General features: G+C 41.4%; 1 protein-coding gene across 1 annotated transcript; it reads right to left on the bottom strand.

Annotated features, from left to right (window-relative positions):
- Window positions 1–11,886: 11,886 nt before the first annotated feature.
- On the bottom strand, window positions 11,887–15,812 carry LOC109216868. Its single transcript, XM_019381085.1, has 4 exons — window positions 15,765–15,812; window positions 15,291–15,426; window positions 13,119–13,217; window positions 11,887–12,525 (listed from the first exon to the last, which is right to left on the bottom strand). The coding sequence occupies exons 1-4, from the start codon at window positions 15,810–15,812 to the stop codon at window positions 11,975–11,977; spliced, it is 834 nt and encodes a 277-aa protein (XP_019236630.1). The 3' UTR covers window positions 11,887–11,974.
- Between the last annotated feature and the right edge of the window lie 1,228 nt (window positions 15,813–17,040).

Genomic DNA, 17,040 nt, shown 5'->3' on the forward strand with positions numbered 1-17,040 from the left:
AGAGGAGATGGAACTGGTCCATCAAGAAAGGGGTACAACAGTGGAGGTTCCTACACCCAAACCTAAAAAGCCCAAGACTTCCTCCAAGAAGTCTTCTTCTGTACCTGTGTCTGCTGAACCCTCATTAGCCAAGAGGACAAGATCTGCAGTGAAAACTAAACAAACAAAAGTTTCAGATGATGAAGAGTGGAGTGGAGAAGAAGAAGAAGAAAATGAATCTGAGAAGGAACAGGACAAGTTTGCCATCTTTGGCACAAGAAAGATTTTAAAAGGTAGATTGTTGAGGGACCTGGTGGAACCAGGGATGATGAGATTAGTAGACTCTTTAGCTGCTCAGGGTTGGAAGGACATGGTTCTTCAGATGGATGGTAGGCTAGCAAGAAATGAGCTAATTGAGTTTATGTCTAATGCTGCTGTTAAGGATGGGGTTGTTAGTAGCTTGGTGAAGGGAGTCCCAATGCAGTTTGATGCTGAGAAACTGGGAGAGATTCTGAACATACCCTTTGAAGGTTTTGATGACTATACTAGGCAAAGGTGGCCATGCCTGGACTCCCTCCCTACTGCCCTTGAAATCACCAAGAGGTTTTGTGATTCAGAGGATGTGAATGAATCCAGGGCTGTGCAAAAAAATGAGATGAGGCCTGAGCACAAGGTTGTATTTGAGTTTGTCAACAAGTGCTTATTGCCTAGACAAGAAATAAGGCACACTGCTAACTACATGGACCTGGTTCTTATGGAGTGTCTTGAGAGAGGAAAGCAAATCAACTGGCCTGCCCTCATTGTCAAATTGCTAGACAGGGTCATTAATGGCTCCAAGGCTCATGCTACTCCATATGGCTTCATATTGACCACAGATCTGGACAGGCTAAATGTTCCTCGAAGAAATGGGAAATGGCCTCGAGCAAGGAACACTTTGGCATCAAAGTTGAACCTGGTTCATCTTTGAAGACACCCATCAACAGCAAAGTCAGGACTTTGGTTCTGGAATGTGCTGTTAAGGAAAGTGAAATTGCTAGACTCAAGGCTCGTGTGGTTGAAGTGGAAACTGAGAGGGATGGTCTTAGAATTGAGCTTGCCAAAGAAAAGGAGAAGAATGATGGAATTCTTCAGAACATGTTGAATCTTCTCCAAACCCAACCCTCCAGTTCCTCCAAGCCTTAGGACTCCTAGCATTTGTCTCCTGAAATTGTCTAGTACCCCAGTGACCCAGATTAGGGATTTTTCTGTTTTTTGCTCATGGTTGAATATTTTCTTTCTTTTTGGGGATTGTTGGTGCCAACATATCTCTATCAATGACAACTGCTATTTTCTCTTGTTCAATGCTTATTCGACCTTGATAGTTTAAATATGTTTATTGATTATTGATGATTGTGCCATGATTGCACATGCAGTTGCCCCAGTGTCCATGAGTATTTATTAAAATCTGGGATTCACATTACGTATGCAACTTTTCGATGATGCCAAAAGGGGGAAGAGATATTGTGCTTTACATATTCTAAAATAAGTGATGTTTATAACCTAATTAACCTGGTACTTGATGATAAGTGAATTTCTAAATTTAGTGTTGATGGTTAAGCTGAGTTCTTACAGGTTTCGAATCAGTAAAACACACAGAGTTTGTCATCATCAAAAAGGGGGAATTTGTTGGCCATAGAACAGGTGAAGTTTTGAAGAATGACAAACGAACTCAGTCATGGACCAGGTCCATCGTGTAAAGCACAGTCATGCTCAACCTATACATGTGAGATGCACGTAAAGGAGATAAGTCCTACTGATCAAGCAGCAATATCTCCTGATCTGATCGAAAAGGTTGCATATAGGATAAGGGGAGAAAGTCTCCTTATATGAAGAGAACACAATCCGGATAAAAGATAGTGTTGGAGTTTGAGATCTTCAAGGACTCAACTACGATAAAAGATCAACAATTGAGTCTCAATCAAACTCTGATTACTAACCCATTAAAAGACAGTGATTGTTCTCTTTTACAGGATTGCACAAATGAAGAATTTAAACTAAATTGGGAGCAAAAGAGCAAGGCGATTTTGCAAGCAATTTATCTGAGATTTGAGTGTACACTCCTGAAGCTACTTGAACGAGATAGAAGAATAAGTTTCATTGTGTATTCTTGTTATTCTAGTTCAATTGCAGTAGGTGGTTTAAACTTGTACCTTCCAGCTTTCATAGAAGCAGTTGTATTAGGTACTTAGAGTATTCAAGTTATAAGCTAACTTGAAGTTGTCGCAACAGTTGAGGTTGTGTGCCACAACGGGATTAGAGTTAATCCTTAGGTTTAGAAAGAGTTTTGTAAATGCTGTTTTGGCTCAGTGATTTTAGTGGAAGTTTGGGAAAATCCTACTGTGTAGTAGGTCGTGGTTTTTTCACCTTTTGAGCCAAGTGTTTTCCACGTAAAAATCTCTATGTTCTTTATTTTATGTACCTATTATTCCGCAAACAGTAGTAGTTAGTACACCTAGAAGAACCAGGTTCTTCTAGAGCGAAAATTGGGCCACACAAATCACCCCCCCCCCTCTTGTGTGGTATTGACGTTTAGAACATCACCGCGCTTCCTTGTTCTTCCTTATCTTCGATACCATTTCCACCACACTGACATTGTAATTATATTCAGGTAGCCTCAGATAAGTAGAATCTCAAAAACTCGATACCTCTTTATACTGCAATGACCTATTGTGCCAGCCGCGGTAAAGCCTTCTATCGGGGCAAACCTATCCACCGACCGGAATCCCTTATTGTTGCGCCCTTCAGCCTTCTCATAGGGCAAGAAACGACCATTAGAAGATCGCCGATCTGTATCAAAGTCTTCTTTTGATTTATCCCTATTCTTTTCTCAATCCCGACCTTTGGTTGATGCTGGGAACCCGAGCAGATCATCTTCTATCCTTATCTTTGATTCATAGTGGTTATGGACATCCGCCCATATGGTTGCTTGGAACTCGATTAAGCTTTCTTTCAGCTTTCGGGAAGCGTCGGAGCTCCTCGGGTTCAATCCGTTAGTAAATGCCTCAGCTGCCCATTCATCTGGCACAGCCGATAACAACATCCTTCTTTTTGGAACCCGATCACGAACTCGTGCAGCATTTCTGACTCTCCTTGTAAAGTTCTGAATATGTCCACCTTCCAGGCCAGGACCTTCCTAGCCCGGGCATGGGCCCTGATGAAATAATTTACGAGCATTTCTAAAGGAATAGATAGAGTGCTCAGGTAGGAATTAATACCATGTCAAGGGCCCCCTCGTGAGTGTTTCTCCGAATTTCTTCAACAGGACAGACTCAATTTCATGTTGAGCCAAGTTGTTTCCTTTCAGGGTCGTTGTATAAGTTGTGATGTGCTCTTGAGGGTCCGAAGTCCCATCATACTTTGGTATGTACGGCATTTTGAACCGCTTCAGAATCAATTCTGATGTTGCGCTATGTTTAAATGGCAATTATGTGTATTTCTTCATGTCCGGCCCTTCAATACTAGTGGCGCCAAGAATTTGGTCCATTCAGGCTTGGAACTCTTTCACGTTCTGATCCATCCGCTCGTTCATTTCCCTCATGAATCTCATGAGTTCGGTCTGGAAGGAATCATTTTCATTGTTGTTACCTGATCTGTTGCCGATCCCTCGGCTCTATTGAAGCCAATTTCTCCCCTTTGGGTATTGTTATCAACCCTTTGAGCTGTTTGGTTTGCGGGAGCGCCGGGAGGAACACGGCTTCTTCCAGTCGCATTGGTAGCGGCACCTAACAATGCATGCTTCAGTTTCGTCATGGCCTGGTCTAGCCTTGATAGATGGCCCTTGATGGCCTTTTGTTGATCCCTCAAGATCCTTATTATTTTCGCAACATGCTCGTCCTCAGCATCATCAAGAGTTGCCTCCCGCACATGTCATGGATAACACGCGCCATGGATCAGAGTTGCTACATCATCTTTGTTGCAGGTGTGACTGATCGAATCCTCATGTTGAGGCAGCTACTCTTGTGCCTCAACATTGTGGGAGATGTTGACATCATTAGCTGCCAATTTTTTTGATTTTTGCTATATAACAAAAAATCAAACACGTTAGTAATAGATGCAAGGATCAATCCAGTAATGCAATTGTCTAAGCCACACGGTGGGCATCAAACTGTTTACCCGTATAATGGTACAATTGAATTTATAGCGTGATTTATAGACAAGCGAATCAATTTTATCCCAAAAACGATAAATGAATTAAACAAAATGTAGGACTTAGAATTGAAATAGAGATAAATAGTAGATAGCTTGATCCCGAGAGCAAGGCTTCTGAAAGCAGCGATAAGAATAACGTTAGACAGAAAATAAAATATTCTTTAGCTTGGAAATAGTGTGTCGCATAAGTTTGTCAGAATTTTCGTATCTTATAATGGTTGTTGAAGCCACTATTCATAGCTATACCTAGGGAACAAGGTCCTAGGATCAAGCCCCTATTGAATAACAATAATGGGGGCCATTGATGAATATATAACGGCATGTCATGGATGCCAAAAATCTTTGTAATGGCTTTGTATTTAATACTGAGGAATATTCTTTATTGAATGTCATCCGGGGCAAGTATTTGTTTGCTCTCGTTTATAATGTTCCCTTCGGCACCTAAACCAGTGCCAATCGAAGTTGTTGTCCTCGTTCTTGGTTTCCACTCGCTTCATCTTCTGTCTGCCCCCCCCCCCCCCCCGGTTCCACGTATCACTCTGTCATTCGAGCATTTAATATGAACCGATTTTACCCTATACATCCACTCAATTTAATTTGAAACATTACCTAGATTTTTAGGCTAGGCAGACTTATGGGGTTAAGCTCGCGAATTAGTAATTATATAAGTGTGCACCTAATTAACTTGTTAGGTGACGACTCCAAATTTTACCCTTGGAATTGTCAATGTCACACTTTATCTTATACCCATGTTTAGAATAGGGTGCGACAATCATCAGTAGCTTCACGGTTGAGTCATGCCATAAATTCCTCGTGTCTGCAGAATCTTTACCAGAAATATGAACTAGTTTGGAAGAGCACAGCTCCCCTTGAATTAATGTCTTTTGTTTGGACTGCTGTGAATAATGGGTGCCTCACACAAATCAATCTAAAAAAAAAGGATCCCAGCCTTATGTGCCTCAATAATGTAGAAGATACAGACCACCTTTTCCTCCACTGCCCTATAGCATCTCAGTTATGGCATATATATCTTTCTTTGCCTATTCAACGCACTGACTGATACCATATCTAAGGATGCAATCAGGTAATGGAAGGGAAGAAAGAGGTAGAATGTAAAAGAAGAGAAGGATGTATATGACATTTATACTCTTTTTGAGTTCCTAAGCTTATTTGCTTCATAAGCAATATCATTGTGTTTCCTGAAGCTATCTCTAGAAATTTATAGTCCGTTTTGTTTAAATGTACAGACTCTTTTTATACTTAATCAAGGTTAATATACACAAACTCTTTAATGCCATTTCCCATACATAGGCATGAATCTACTGCTGTTGATATACTTTCCTGTTAATACGTTTCACACGTCTGGATTCATAGGCATGAATCTACTACTGTTGACATACTTTCCTGTTAATACGTTTCACACGTCTGGATTCACGCAAAACAAAGAAAGTTTACATAGTTTCCATTCTGGTTCATAATGTGAATACTGAATGGGAAAAGCAGCAGGTATCTTGCTTCTAACTCCCCACAAGTTGTAGGTAATAACTTCTTTTTTTGGGATAAGTCTTCTTTGTAATTTTTATAGAGAAGTACTTGGATGGTGTATCTGCACTATATGATCACTTAGAAGATGAATGGTCTTCTTGTTATGTTGTTCTATCCGCCAAAAGAGTAGACACGGGAAAGGAAATTGTAATAGCTTTCTTGGAAATGGAGCAAATTGTGTGACTGTTAATTTTGCATTTGAAATGTTGAGTCTTAATATCAGTATTATATTGAAGGGAACCTACGTAACTGGTGAAGAATTAGTGACTGCTTCAAGTCGTGGAAGCACTGACTGTTAATTATGCATTTGAAATGTTGAGTCTTAATATCACTATTAGTCACTATTACGTCAATACTATTAGATTTTGAATAGTCCCAGTAAGACCTTTGAGAATAAGGTCACTACTGATCGGGCGCTTTCCAACACAACATACCTGGAAGAAAGGAAGTATAACAACTATTGGGAGTATAAAGATACTTCAGTCAATTTAATCAGGTCGTAATTGTTAAAAAGAAACAATCAGACTTTTATAGCAAAACAATAATATATAGCATAACAAAAAAATAACTTAATAAGTCAATAAGCCAAACAATAAAAAAATCAACACATAGCACGAGTAAATAAAGATCAAGATAAAGTTAGTCTGACCCAAATTGGAGGACAAAAACGACTAAGGGAAACACCCTCATAAAGAGGCTGGATACTGCCAACTGCTAAGTTGAACACACCCATGTAGAGGCCGCCTCCTTCTTCATAGAAGATGTATGATTCTAAAAAATCGTCAGTAAAATAAATATGATTGGGCTTGATTCCTGGAAATTGAGAAGCTTGGACCGAAAGAGAAGCAGTAGCACCCAGAAAAAAAGCTTTGTCCCCCAACTCCCTGGTTTAGGTCCCTTGGCCAGCAGCTAAGTTGACCCGATAAACTATAGTGTCCCATAGGTTAGGTATTCCTCATTCTCAACTTGTTGGATGAAGGTCAGTGGTATCCTATTAAAATCATCTTCGGGGAGTCTTGGTTGACAACCATTTCGCACAACTACAAATAATGATCCTAGTGATTTTAGGATGTATGTCTGACCTCTAATTTGTCCAAGATAGAATGGTAGCTGCGCTACAACATGACGCTTATTCAGTTCAGGGCCAGTAACATCACACACTACGATGCGGCCTGCAAAATTGAGTGCATAAAAGTGGCCCTTAAAATACACAATATCAGAATATGGAAAGTGAGTCCCTTCTTCCCAGTTAATATTGGTCTATCTCAAATCTCCGTATCTCCAAAATCTAAGGTTCTTGTGGGGCATCAATGCCTCCCAAGATCATGTGGATGACATGTTGCGGCTCGTTCGTTTCGTTCTTCTTGGTCGCCTCTCTTTCTCGAAATTGGTTTTTGGCCCGATCACTTAGGAATTCCAGGAGATGACCCCTGTTGAGTAGTCTGGCTACTTTCTCTCGGAGTTGGTGACAATCCTCGGTCCTGTGGCCATGTGTGTTGTGAAATTCACACATTAAGTTGTGATTCCTTTGCAAAGGATCCAATTGCACAGGCCTGGGCCACTTGGCGTCTTTGATTTTGCTGATGGCGAAGACAATATCCGATATGTCGACGTTGAAGCTGTATTTTGACAGGCGAGGTGCCTCTGCTGGTCCTGCGTTCCTGTCGATTCCGGCTCTGTTGATGAGTCCCCGGGGATTCTGTCCTCGGTCTATCCTTCGGTCGTTTCAAGGTGGGTTACGCCTCGGGGCGTTCCTTCGGTCTTCGATGTATGGGTGATATCATTCTTTGTTTAGCTTTGGCTCCTTCACCAGGAGCCTGCTCAGGTACAACGAGCCCGAGGGGGTTCCCAGCTGATCTTCCTTGATCCTGATTTTTGACTGGTATCGGTTATGAACATCCGACCAAGTCACGGCTGGGTACTCGACCAGATTCTCTTTCAGTTGCTTCGAAGCTACCGAGCTTCGCTCATTCAGACCTTGAGTGAAGGCCTGTACCGCCCAGTCGTCGGAGATCGGTGGTAGTTCCATTCTTTCCATTTGAAAGAGAGATACAAACTCTCGTACTATCTCGTTATCCCTTTGCTTAATTTTGAAGACGTCGGATTTCCTGGTAGCTACCTTAATGGCCCCGGCATGCGCCTTTATAAAGGAATCTGCCAACATGGAAAATGAGTCTATGGAGTTTGGGGCCATGTTATGATACCACATCATCGCCCCTTTAGAAAGTGTTTCTCCAAATTTTTTCAGCAGGATGGACTCGATCTCGTAGTCCTTCATGTCGTTGCCCTTTACTGCACAGGTGTAAGCGGTAACGTGTTCGTTGGGGTCCGAGGTATCGATGTATTTCGGAAGCTCCGGCATTCTGAACTTCTTTAGAATGGGTTTCGGGGCCGCTTCCTGTGGGAACAGTTTCTGCACATACTTCTTCGAGTCCACACCCTTTAAGATCGGGCGCTCCTGGAATTTGGTCAACCCTGGAGTTGTAAGTCTCGACCTTCTCATCGTTGGCTTATATCATTTTCTCGTCCGACTCGATCCTTCTGGTGAGGTCCTCGAGCATCTTTACGATGGCGGGATCGGCTATCGACCCATTATTGCTTGACCTTTCCGGTACCTGTTCGGCCTGAGGAGCTGTCCCCGGTGCTATTGTGCCAGGAGTTTTCTGGTGACTTTGCAGCTGAGCAATAGCCTGTTGTTGTGCCTGCAACATTTCAAAAATTACATGAAGGCTAACTTCCCGTTCTTCCCGAGCTGGGGTATTTTGGGCTTCCTGTTCGTCGCCTTAGTGTATGCTCCTGTTAGTATGGGAGCTTATTTCAACGTGTCGAGCGTCGCATGAGACTTCGTCCACCGAAATCTGTCCTGGTGCGTTCTCAAGGTTTTATGGTGGTTCACCAACACCTGGAATAGCCACACCATTCTCTCCGTGGTTCTCAATATTGTTGTTCACTGAATCAGACATTACGACCTGAAATTAAAGATCTTTGGACAAGAAAAAGCGTGAAAGATAACTTGCATTGTGTAATGGAACCAGCATGAAAATAATCACTATTATTTTTAGCCTCACGGTGGGCGCCAAACTGTTTACCGTAAAAATGGTAATAACAATTAATTTGTTGATGGGACTCAAAAAATATGTGATCTATTTTTATGCTAGTTGCTAAGAAGATGATGCTATGTGTATGAAGTTTAGAGACGAAGTAAGAGCTAAAAATGAGGTGATAATCAAACCGAGAGGCTGACAATCGAGGCCTCGAGCTTGTCGATATATACGGGGGCCTCGGGGTTGATTCAGTGGCTCGATAATGAGCTATTGGGGGCGATCGGGGTATGACTAATAGTTATGTCGAAATTAATAAGGCTCTTTATGGCCAATGATAAGCAATAAATGATGAACAAGTATGAAGATAATAAATGAAAGAAATAATAACAAGAGATTATGTTAGAAAACAGAGAGAATGTTCTTCGTATATGCGAGTGGAGCAACTGAAGCAACAGAGAGTACAAATATGATAAGGATCCCCTTTATATGGAGGGGAATCCCAACATAATACAAAATGCATTAAGTACAAAGATATGGAGATAGGATAGCTGAATGACACCCTGACTCGGATTCGGAATAGACCAGCAGACTTTGTCAGCCCTAGGCGTGTGCCTTGGGAACCTTCCACTTCTACCACTATCGTGATCAATGCTACCATGGGGTCTAGTGTCGTCGACCCTCGAGGGAAGGATGCTCGACCATGGCCTCGAGCCTTCGAGGTGATCTTCCGAAGTGCCTTAATGACGAGAAATTGGATCCTCCGATTTCGCCGTATACACACTCTTTGGCCATGTTTGTTTAAGTTGGTTAGAGTGAGACCACTTTCGGCTTCCCAGCAGGTGTACTATTCTAAGCATGCTCTTCTCCTATTATACTTTAATCTTTGTCTTTGATTCTTTTCTTTCTTTCTCTCTTGTCTTTCATGACTGGTATGCTTCAACGCTAAACTGAATGCTTCTTGAGGACTTTAAGCTTGTTACCATGGAGGAGAACTCAAACATCCCTGTTGAAGTACCTCGCACTCTAATTTATAGTAAAGTCTTTTTAGGCGCTGTTAGTTCTGGTCACTTATATTTTCATATTTGCTTATCTGCTCATTTGTTACTTCTTGCCTGCTTGCCTTGCCTTTTCTTATCCTCTAGGAATTTGCATCTAGGTATTTAATTACTTTTTAAAACTGATGCTTGACTGAAAATATAGGACATTGCATCTAGTTTACAAGATTTAAAAAGCAACTCGTATTTCAACATTCCATAGCCTGTGTCCTTTAGGAGACCAAGAATTAGTTAATTACTAACTGTACAGATCTATTTATTTGTCACTTGCCATCTTTATTTACTGTAGATTTGCCTAAAGTTGGCCTAACTCCAGTTTTTTTTGATGAAGTTGAATAGTAAAAAATCTATGGGCGAAAGGCAAATAGGGCTCATCCTTGATTTCATGAAATGCTTCCTTCGCTTCCATGGCAAATTGAAACTCATCTTTCTTCCTCAACATGAGGCTTGTAGACTCGAGAGTCGAGACGCAACACGACTGAACGCTGTCAACAGGGTGTGGTTCTTTTTTATCACCCCGGATAACGCACACTGCTTTAAATCACAGTGAATAATGCAGTTTATTTTCTCTTTATTTGAGTTATATGCATGGAAACTCACATAAAACATCATACTTTATTTAAATCATAAAGTCCAATTTAGTTGGAGTTCGAAAGGGAACCGCTTTCATGTGGATTTTATGGGGTGTCTTAGACCTTCCATTCAATTTAATTTGAACCCTTACCTAGGATTTTTGGCTTCACAGACTTATGGGGTTAAGCACGCAAATTAGTAATAATATAGGTATGCTGGCAAAGTCACGCTCGGGGGCGAAGCTATGTTGGCCCAAGGGTGGTCAACTGAACATTCTTCGGCGAAAAATTATACTACGTACAAGGTAAAATATTACTTGTTATTGATTAAAAAATACACTTTGAACACCCTTGCATACCCTACTGGTAAAAGGGTGTACAAATTTCGAACACCCTTATTAAATTTCCTGGCTTCGCCACTGGTCACGCTTTATCTTAAACCCGTGTTTAAAGTAGGGTGCGACAATCATCAGTAGCTTCACGGTCGAGTCATGCCATAAATTCCTCGTCTCTGCAGAATCTTTACCAGAAATATGAACTAGTTTCGAAGAGCACAGCTCCTCTTGAATTAATCTATTTTGTTTGGACTGTTGCGAATTAATCTTTACCAGAAATATCTTATTTCTTATCTATCTTGTCTTATGCTATTCTTGGGCTGATTAACATACTTCTACTTGCATAAATGCTTTCTAAGAGGTACAAGAAAAAGAGCAGTGGCGCTCCAAACTCCAAAGAAATAGCTAGTGAGACCATGTCAGAGTATTCAATAACCTCCCTGGAAAGCGCTAGGTCACGGGTTCAACCCGTGGAAGCAGTCACTAATGCTTGTATTAGGGTGGACTATCTGCATCACACCCCTTAGGTGTGGCCCTTCTTTGGACCCTGCGTGAACGTGGGATGCCCTTTAAGCGCAATAGTCTTATCAACTGTTTTCAAGTCCTAGGTTGAGCTTCAAGGATTTACTTTAAGCTCCAGCTAAATTTGTTGGGACATGAAAACATGGAAGTGCTTACAAAGGTCAAAGTTGTTGTAACATCAGTCAAAAAGAAGATGTGGAGGATGCATAAAATAAAGCGTCCTCATTTGTTGCTTCTAGTATCCCAATAAGAGAAACTAACAACTATACACTACCAGCAGAATCACACTCTCTTCTAGGATGTCCATATATATTTTAATTCTGTGTGCAGTTCATTTTACATTGTATTGAAGAAGAGTTATAGAAGCATCTTATACCCAAAAATAGAAGATGGTCACATCGCCTACTTCTGTATTTTCAGTTAGTATATCAATGGCAAAGGCGACTGCATTTCAATACTATTAGATCTTGAACAGTTCCAGTAAGATGTTAAGGTCACTACTGATCGGGCGCGTTCCAACACAACATACTTGGAAAAAGGAAGTATAACAACTAATTAACGGGAGTATAAAGATACTTCAATCAATTCTGAGAGTAAATGTCAGGTCGTATTTGTTAAAAAGAAACAGTCAGACTTTTATTGCAAAACAATAACATATAGCATAACAAAAAAAATAACTTAATCAGCCAAAAAATAAAAGCAACATATAGCACGACAAATAGAGTAAATAAAGATCAAGACAGAGTTGGTGTGACCCAAATTGGAGGACAAAAGGGACTAAGGGAAACACCCTCATAATGAGGCTGGATACTGCCATCTGCTAAGTTGAACACCCCCATGTCGAGGCCGCCTCCTTCTTCATAGAACATATATGATTCTAAAAAATCGTCAGTAAAATAAATATGATTGGGCTTGATTCCTGGAAATTCAGAAGCTTGGACCAAAAGAGAAGCACTAGCACCCAGAAAAAAAGCTCTGTCTCCCAACTCCCTGGTTTGGGTCCCTTGGCCAGCAGCTAAATCGACACGGTAAACTATAAATTCTAGTGTCCCATGGATTAGGTTTTCGTCATTCTCAACTTGTTGGATGAAAGTCAGTGGTATCCTATCAAAATCATCAATGGGGAGTCTTAGTTGACAACCATTTCGCACAACTACAAATAATGATCCTAGTGATTCTAGGATGTATGTCTGACCTCTAATATGTCGAAGATAGAATGGTAGCTGCGCTACAACATGACGCTTATTCGGTTCAGGGCCAGTAACATCACACACTACGATGCGGCCTGCAAAATTGAGTGCATAAAAGTGGCCCTTAAAATACACAATATCAGAATATGGAAAGTGAGTCCCTTCTTCCCAGTTAATATTGGTCTATCTCAAATCTCCGTATCTCCAAAATCTAAGGTTCTTGTGGGGCATCAATGCCTCCCAAGATCATGTGGATGACATGTTGCGGCTCGTTCATTTCGTTCTTCTTGGTCGCCTCTCTTTCTCGAAATTGGTTTTTGGCCCGATCACTTAGGAATTCCAGGAGATGACCCCTGTTGAGTAGTCTGGCTACTTTCTCTCGGTGTTGGTGACAATCCTCGGTCCTGTGGCCATGTGTGTTGTGAAATTCACACATTAAGTTGTGATTCCTTTGCAAAGGATCCAATTGCACAGGCCTGGGCCACTTGGCGTCTTTGATTTTGCTGATGGCGAAGACAATATCCGATATGTCGACGTTGAAGCTGTATTTTGACAGGCGAGGTGCCTCTGCTGGTCCTGCGTTCCTGTCGATTCCGGCTCTGTTGATGAGTCCCCGGGGATTCTGTCCTCGGTCTATCCTTCGGTCGTTTCGAGGTGGGTTTATTGAATACTCTGACAATGGTTCTACAGCTTTCTTTGGAGTTTGGAGCGCTCCACTGCTCTCTTTTCTTGTACCTCTCTAGAACAGCAGTTTGCATGGCAGTGAGAGAGTATGTTAATAGCTGCCCTACAGATAGCATAAGAACAGAGAATAGGATAAGAAATAAGATATTTCTGGTAAAGATTAATTCAACAGTCCAAACAAAAATAAGAATTCCATAATTTAAGAATAGAGCTGTGCTTCTTCAAACTAGTTATATTTCTGTGTAAAGATTCTGCAAGGACGAGGAATTTATGGCATGACTCGACCGTGAAGCTACTGATGATTGTCGCACCCTACTTAAACACGGGTTATAAGATAAGCGTGACCAAGTGGCGAAGCCAGGAAATTTAATAAGGGTGTTCGAAATTTGTACACCCTTTGACCAGTAGGGTATGCAAGGGTGTTCAAAGTGTATTTTTTAATCAATAACAGTAATAGTTTACCTGGGTTAACGTAGATATATTTTTCGCCGAAGAATGTTCAGTTGACCACCTTGGGCAACATAGCTTCGCCCCCGAGCGTGACTTTTGCAGCATACCTAATATTATACTAATGTTCGTCTGTTTAACCCCATAAGTATGTGAAAGCCAAAAATCCTAGGTAAGGGTAAAAATTAAATTGAATGGAAGGTCTAAGACACCCCATAAAATGCCACATGAAAAGCGGTTCCCTTTCGAATCCAACTAAATTGGACTTTATGATTTAAATAAAGTATCATTGTTTTATGTGAGTTCCATGCATATAATCAAATAAAGGAAAAATAAACTGCATTATTTCACTGTCGATTTAAAGGCAGTGTGCGTTTCCGGGGTGAATAAAAAGAAACACTCATCCCAGTTTGACACAGCGTTCCATGGGTCGTAGTTGCGTCCTCGATCTCTCGAGTCTACAAGCGCTCATGTTGAGGAAAAAAGATGGAAGTTTCAATTTGCATGGAAAGCGAAGAAGGCATTTCATGAAATCAAGGAATGAGCCCTATTTTGCCTTTCCGCCCATTAAGATTTTTTTAACTAATTCAACTTCATCAAAAAAAAACTGGAGTTAGGCAAACTTTAGGCAAATCTACAGTAAATTAAATGATGGCAAGTGACAAGTAAAATAGACTGTTACATTTATAATTAACTAATTCTTGTCTCGCTATAAGGACACAGGCTAATGAATGTTGAAATACGAGTTCTTTTTAAAATCTTGTAAACTAGATTGCAAGTGCCTATATTTTTCAGTCAAGCCCATCAAAAGTTTTAAAAAGTAATTAAATACCTAGATGCCAAATTCTAGAGGATAAGAAAAGGCAAGGCAAGCAGTGCAAGAAGTAAACGAAATGAGCAGATAAGCAAAATATCGAAAATATAAGTGACAGAACTAACATAGGCGCCTAAAAAGACTTTACTATAAAATTAAGTGCGAGGTATTTCAACACGGGATGTTTGAGTTCCTCCTCCATGTAACAAGCTAAATGTCCTCAGAGCATTCAGTTTAGCGTTGAATGCATACCAGTCATTGAAAGACAAAGAGAGAAAGAAGAAAAGATTCAAAGTTACAAAGGATTAAAGTATAATAGGAGAAGAGCATGCTTGAGAAAAGTCAACTGCTGGGAAGGCCGAAAAGTGGTCCAAATCTAACCACTTAAACAAACATGGCCAGAGGTGTGTAACGGCGAATCGGAGGATCGAATCTTCTCGTCATTAAGGCACTTTCGGAAGATCACCTCGAGGCTCGAGGCCATGGTCGAGCATCCTTCCCTCGAGGGTCGACGACACTAGACCATGGTAAGCATTTGATCAACGATAGTGGTAGAAGTGGAAGGTTCCAAGGCACATCGCCTAGGCTGACAAAGTCTGCTGGTGCTTATTTTCCCCGAATCCGAGGTCAGGGTGTCATTCAGCTACCCTAATCTCCATATCTTGTACTTAATGCATTTGTATATGTTGGGATTCCCTCCATATAAAAGGGGATCCTTATCATATTTGTACTCTCTGTTCGCTTCAGTTGCTGCCACTCCGCATATACGAAGAAACATGTCCTCTCGTGTTTTCTAACATAATCTCTTGTTATTATTTCTTTCATTTATTATGCTTCATACTTGTTCATCATTTATTGCTTTATCATTTGGCATAAAAGAGCCTTATTAATTTCGACATAACTATTAGGTCATACCCCGATCGGCCCCCATTAGCTCATTATACGAGCCAGACTGAATCAACCCCAGAGGCCCGATTATCAAAGCTCGAGCTTCGATTGCAGCCTTTCGGTTTGATTGATCACCACCTTCATTTTTAGCTCTTAACTTCGCCTAATCTTCAATACAACATAGCATCACATCATTCTTAGATACTAGCATAAAAAGTAGCATATACAATATTTTTTGGAGTCCCATCACAAAGTTAATTGTTATTACCATTTTTTACGGTAAACAGTTTGGCGCCGCACCGTAGAGGCTAAAAATAATAGTGATTATTTTGCATGTGGTTTCCATTACACAATGCAAGTTATCTTTCACTCAGCTTTTTCTGTCCAACAGATTTTTAATTTCAGGTCGTAATGTCTGATATCAGTGAGACAAGCGAATATTAGCAACCACGGAGAAGAATGGTGTGGCTTAATTCCAGGTGTTGGGAACCACAATAAAACCTTGAGAAACGCACCAAGGAACAGATTTCCGGTGGGACGAAGTCTCATGCCGACGCTCGACAACGTTGAAATATAGCTCCACTACTAAAGGAGTCATACACTAAGCGCGGACGAACAGGAGCCAAAATACCCCAGCTCGGTAAGAAACGGGAATTAGCCTTTCAATGTAATTTTTGAAATGTGTGCAGGGACAACAACAGGCTATTGCTCAGGCGTGCAAAGTCACAAGAGACGAACTCCATGGCAAAACGATCATGGCAACAGAGGTGTGGACAGGCTCCTCAGGCCGGAGGAACAGGTAACGACGGAAAGGTCAAGCAGAATAATGGGATCGTACCGATGATGAGACTGCAGTCGCATCGCCGGTCCAGTATGACACGTGCATTCTCGTAAGTATGCTCGATGAGACCAGCCTAGCAGAAGTGATCGAGTCGAGGAGAAAAGTGATATAAGCACCAGACGCAATCGAGGAAGGTCGAAGACTTTACAACTCCAGGGTTGACAAATTCCAGGAGGCGCCCGATTTGCGTTAAAGGCGTGTGGGTACTCGAGAGAAGTATGCATGAAACTTGTTCCCAACATGGAATGCGCCCGAAACCATTCTAAAGCAGTTCAGAATGCCGGAGCTTTCCGACAATACATCGATCACTCGGATCACCGCAACGAACAGTTACCTGGCTTACACATAATGCAGTAAAGGGCAACGACATGAAGGACTACGAGATCAGAGTCCATTCCTGCTGAAAAATTTGGAGAAAACACGTTTCTTAAAGGGGCGATGATGTGGTATCATAACATGGGCCCCAAACTCATAGACTCATTTTCCATGTTGGGCAGAGTTCTTTATAAAGGCGCATGCCGGTGAGGGCCATTAACGGTTAGCACTCCAGGAAAATCCCGACGTCTTCAAATTAAGCCAAAGGGATTAACGAAGATACGTACGAGACGTTGTATCTCTCTTCAATAGGAAAGAATGGAACTACACACGTATCTCAACGACGACTGGGCTCAGGCCTTCCAACTCAGGTCTGAATGAGAAGCTTCGAGTAGCTTTCGAAAAGCAAGCTGAAAGAGAATCTGGTCGAGTACCCAAGCCCGTGACTTGGTCGGATGTTCAAACCGAGTACGACATCAAAAATCAGGAATTCAAGGAAGAAGCTGGGACGAACCCTCGGCTCGTTGTAACCTGAGCAGGCTGCCTGGTGAAAGAGCCAAAGCTAAACAAAGAATGATATCACCCATAATCGAAGAAACGCAGCGAAAGCCCCGAGGCGTA

This window comes from Nicotiana attenuata, unplaced genomic scaffold (assembly GCF_001879085.1).
Source record: "Nicotiana attenuata strain UT unplaced genomic scaffold, NIATTr2, whole genome shotgun sequence".
NCBI lineage: Eukaryota > Viridiplantae > Streptophyta > Magnoliopsida > Solanales > Solanaceae > Nicotiana > Nicotiana attenuata.

What these genes read in the sequence shown, in the direction of transcription:
- LOC109216868 (XM_019381085.1), bottom strand. Translation starts at nt 15,812, where the DNA reads ATGAGACTTCGTCCCACCGGAAATCTGTTCCTTGGTGCGTTTCTCAAG. An exon ending in TCCTTGGTGCGTTTCTCAAG is followed by an intron (nt 15,427 to 15,764) that starts GTTTTATTGTGG and finishes ATTGAAGATTAG; the next exon opens with GCGAAGTTAAGAGCTAAAAA. An exon ending in TCCAAACTCCAAAGAAAGCT is followed by an intron (nt 12,526 to 13,118) that starts GTAGAACCATTG and finishes TCAATTTTGCAG; the next exon opens with GCCGCATCGTAGTGTGTGAT.